This window comes from Hyperolius riggenbachi, chromosome 4 (assembly GCF_040937935.1).
Source record: "Hyperolius riggenbachi isolate aHypRig1 chromosome 4, aHypRig1.pri, whole genome shotgun sequence".
Taxonomy (NCBI): Eukaryota; Metazoa; Chordata; class Amphibia; order Anura; family Hyperoliidae; genus Hyperolius; species Hyperolius riggenbachi.
In genome coordinates this window covers 124,518,472-124,522,384 of record NC_090649.1, presented here as the reverse complement: position 1 = coordinate 124,522,384, position 3,913 = coordinate 124,518,472, and the positions used below count along the sequence as shown (strand labels likewise).

Here is a 3,913-nt window from a genome sequence, read left to right as displayed (position 1 = left end):
GATTTTATAACTATTGTATGAGCTATGCCACTTATACCAGCTGCGGGGAGGTCGGTAACACTGCAGCATCTGCTGAAACAATTGGGCATTATATGGGTGGACCTATTTTGTGCCCTATAACTGCCCATGATGGCTCAATAAATATTACACTCTTGCAAATTGTTACTTGTGGGACGCACTGCCTGTCTATAGTGAGCAGTGTACTTACCCTACAGATATATCAGAGGTACAGCCGAAATGGAGATACAAAAAAAAGGCCCATTTGTTTTTTTAAAACGTTGTTTGTAAAAACAAACAAAAAACAAAAAAAAAAAAACTGAAGGAAGGAGTAGTTTAGTTGTTGCCCACAGTAGCCATTCATTCTCCCACGTCCAAGAGGCGAGGAATGTGAATGTTTTGCTGTGGACAGAACTGCTCCGCCTGACCTCAGTTCTGGTGGAACTACAACTCCCAGCAAGCTAATGTGGCATGATGGTCGCCGCCCAGCAGTAGTAGGATGCTTGTATTTGATACAAGCTGTGCAGGTAAATGTACCATATATGTGTGTGTGTGTGTGTGTGTGTGTGTGTGTGTGTGTGGGGGGGGGGGGGGGGGGGGGGGGGGGGTGCTATTCATGTCAGTGTATGCAGGGCGGAAGTGTCACACAAATAAAGGTAACACACACTAAATATGTACAATGTTACACTTACACTGCCTTCAGCAGAGGGCTGTAATAAAATCAGTTCCCCAGTGTCTCTAAGGCACCGAGCCTACAATAATCCTCAACTACAAATAAGAGACTGGCGAAACAGGGTGTATCTTCTCAGAGAGGTCTATCTTGGGGTGCACAGTATCGATAGGTCCAGAGTTCAGTCTCGGAGGGGCTCCCCAATTAGTGGATTGATGGGTCCGCTCTCAGTGGTCCATCCTGGGGTGTACAATGTAGGTAGGTCCTCAGATCATGTTGTGAGGGCCTCTCAGAGGTCTATCCTGGGGTGCAGGACGTTGTGCTTGCTTTCATGGTCCCAGTAAGAGCAGTGCATCATGGACAGGTCAGACGGCTGCCTGGCACAGGTAAACTGCATCCCATTAGGGGTTGCCGCAGGTGGGGGCGCAGGGCTGGCCGGGCTCAGCTGCTGGGGGTGATGGGCATGCGGGTGATGGTGATGATGGCCCATGCCGTTGTACGAGTTGACCATAGTGGGCAGTGACATACTTTGGATTCTAGAATATGGACTGTAGGAGGACGAGGCTGACAGTCCCTTCACATTGACTGGGCTAACGTTGCCCCCGGCCACCTGGCAGGAGGTGTAGGACATTGGGGTTGGGGGCTGCCCCAGAGACCAGGAATTGTTCATAAAAGTGGACTGCAGGTACTTGGTTTGGGGCAGGTAGCCGTAGGCGTCACTGCTAAACAGGCTCTTCCCTGCTTGGAAATGGGTCGGTTGGGATCTAAATGGCCTCTTCATCCGCCTTCTTCTTCTGTAGTTGCCTTTCTCGAACATGTCCTCGCAGGCTGGATCCAGAGTCCAGTAGTTGCCCTTTCTCTCCCCGCCACCCTCCCGGGGTACCTTAATGAAGCACTCATTGAGGCTGAGGTTGTGGCGGATGCTGTTCTGCCAACCCTTCTTGTTCTTCTCGTAGAAGGGGAACTTGCTGATGATGTACTGGTAGATGGCAGATAAGGTCAACCTCTTCTCTGGGCTCTCCCTGATGGCCATGGCGATCAGTGCCACGTAGGAGTAGGGTGGCTTCTGAGACGGGTCTGGCTTTTCTTGCACCTTTTCCTGGCCCAAGTCATCTTTGTCCCTCTCCACGTCCTTGCTTCCATTGGTGTTGTGGGCCATCAAAGTCACGCTGTTCTCGTCAGGTGCCTGGTAAGAAGCCATGGTGGCCCCTCGCTGACTGTAGCAGCTGCCCAGACTGGAATACTCCGAACTGGCTGAAGCGGTACTCATAGGAGAAGAGGGTAGTCCATAAGGTGCCCCGGCCAGCTGCTCTCCTGGAAATGAGTGGTCCAGTTTAATCGATGTTGAGTGAGAACTGAGGGAGAAGAATAAATCAGAACTCCAAACACAGAGAGGACTTGTGAAAGGTTATAGCTTTCCAGTTCTCCTGGCACTCGATAGACTGACTAACAGTGTGTGTCTGTGCAAGAATGGTAACTGGACAGTCCACAAGTCCACCACAGTTGTTGTGCAGTCCAGCAGTTCTGGTTAGTCTGTGGTGGTGCCACACTGGCAAATGAGCAGTCCAGATGTCCTGGCACTGGAAGGGTCACAGTGTGATGGTGCCACCCTGATAACTGTGAAGTCCAGGTGTCCTTGGAGTGGATGGATAATGATGCCTCACTGGATGTCCTGGCAGTGGATGGGTCAATGAGTGATGGTGCCTCACTGGATGTCCTGGCAGTGGATGGGTCAGTGAGTGACGGTGCCACACTGGATGTCCTGGCAGTGGATGGGTCAGTGAGTGACGGTGCCACACTGGATGTCCTGGCAGTGGATGGCTCAGTGAGTGTTGGTGCCACACGTGCGGCTCTGAAGTTGTGACTCGCAGGGACACTGCATATCTCTGTATGTCTGAGTGCAGAGAGTGTCCTGGAGCAGCGGTGGTCCTCTCTGTCACAGTGTGCGTGTTGAGGCTGTGGAGCGAGTCTTCCCACCCCTCTCCTGTCCCTCTCTCTGCAGGAGGCTGAGACCTGTGAGGATCCTTTCCTCTGCTCTCATTGTATTAGAAGTCAGCCAAGTTCCGCTTCCGTCAGCAGCCCCCCCCCCCCCCCCCCCCCCCCATACTGGGAGAGCAGCCCGGGGAGGGAAGGGTTCACCTCCAAGTCACAGGCATGCAACCTGACAGCTTGGAGATCACACCTATCATCCAGGCACAACAGGGCTAGGGGCGCAGGGACCTCTCACCCTTATCTCACCCACTTTTCTCTCCTCGGTCTTCTCTCCAGTCCTTAGCTCTTCATTCTCTGCGCTTTCGCCTGGAGTTTTATGAATAACCTGCCACTTTAATCAGCTTTGAGCAGCCTGGGTCTCATTTGCCATAACTTGTGTCTCCCACCTAGACGTATAGGCTAGATCTGCCAGCGCAGCTCTAAGCAAACACTAGCAGTCTTCTATAGGAGTTTGTCACGCTAGATTTATCGCACAAGTCAAGCGGTCTCCTCTCCACTCTTCAAACGATATTCCTGCTCACAGTCAGATAAGAGGCAGCTACTTCATCTGCACTCTACATTGTATGTGAGATCCTCAGCACCGTGACCTGCCTCTACCTACACCCCATTCACTAACAAAGGAAGCCCATCAGAGAGGACTGCTCACCTAACCCCACATCATCTTATGGAGGGTAACTATTCACTCACTGACACTGGGAACTGCACCCAATATAAGCTTCTAAACACACCACTGCGCTCACACCTAGTGCAATCCTCCTGCACAGCTCTATTCTGTGCTCTTGTGTTGGTATGTAACTGATTCAGATACATTATATTACTGGTGCGCTCACACATTACAGCAATCAATTAGGACTCATTACTGTACTTTATATGACTTTTTGAATTGATTTTCTCAGTGTCAGTAGGATGGCTTTTTGGTCTCTTTTTGTCTCATATACTTTCCTAGTGGTTCTGGGTCACCCTAAGCTGTTCGAGTATTCTGTTAAATTGATTTGGTGATTGTTTCTATAATAACTACTCACTATCTTATTTTGTATTTCTTATTATGATCGCCAGAGTGGGAGAATTACAATGATTGGCTCTCCTTACAATGCATGTACCTATGCCCATGTAGAGTGCTGTGTTTATTGTGGAAGGAGGCTTGTTATTGGTGTGTTTGTAGATATAGATGGTATCTGCCGAGCCAATGACAGCTCAGACTTTATAATAAATCAATGATGGTAATGTGCTTAGAGACTTATCTGCTGTGCTCAT

General features: G+C 50.0%; 1 protein-coding gene across 1 annotated transcript; it reads right to left on the bottom strand.

Moving 5' to 3' along the window:
- Window positions 1-618: 618 nt before the first annotated feature.
- Window positions 619-2,653, bottom strand: FOXL2 (forkhead box L2). The gene has a single exon (XM_068279175.1). It carries the CDS (start codon window positions 1,935-1,937, stop codon window positions 957-959), a length of 981 nt encoding a protein of 326 aa, XP_068135276.1. The 5' UTR covers window positions 1,938-2,653; the 3' UTR covers window positions 619-956.
- Between the last annotated feature and the right edge of the window lie 1,260 nt (window positions 2,654-3,913).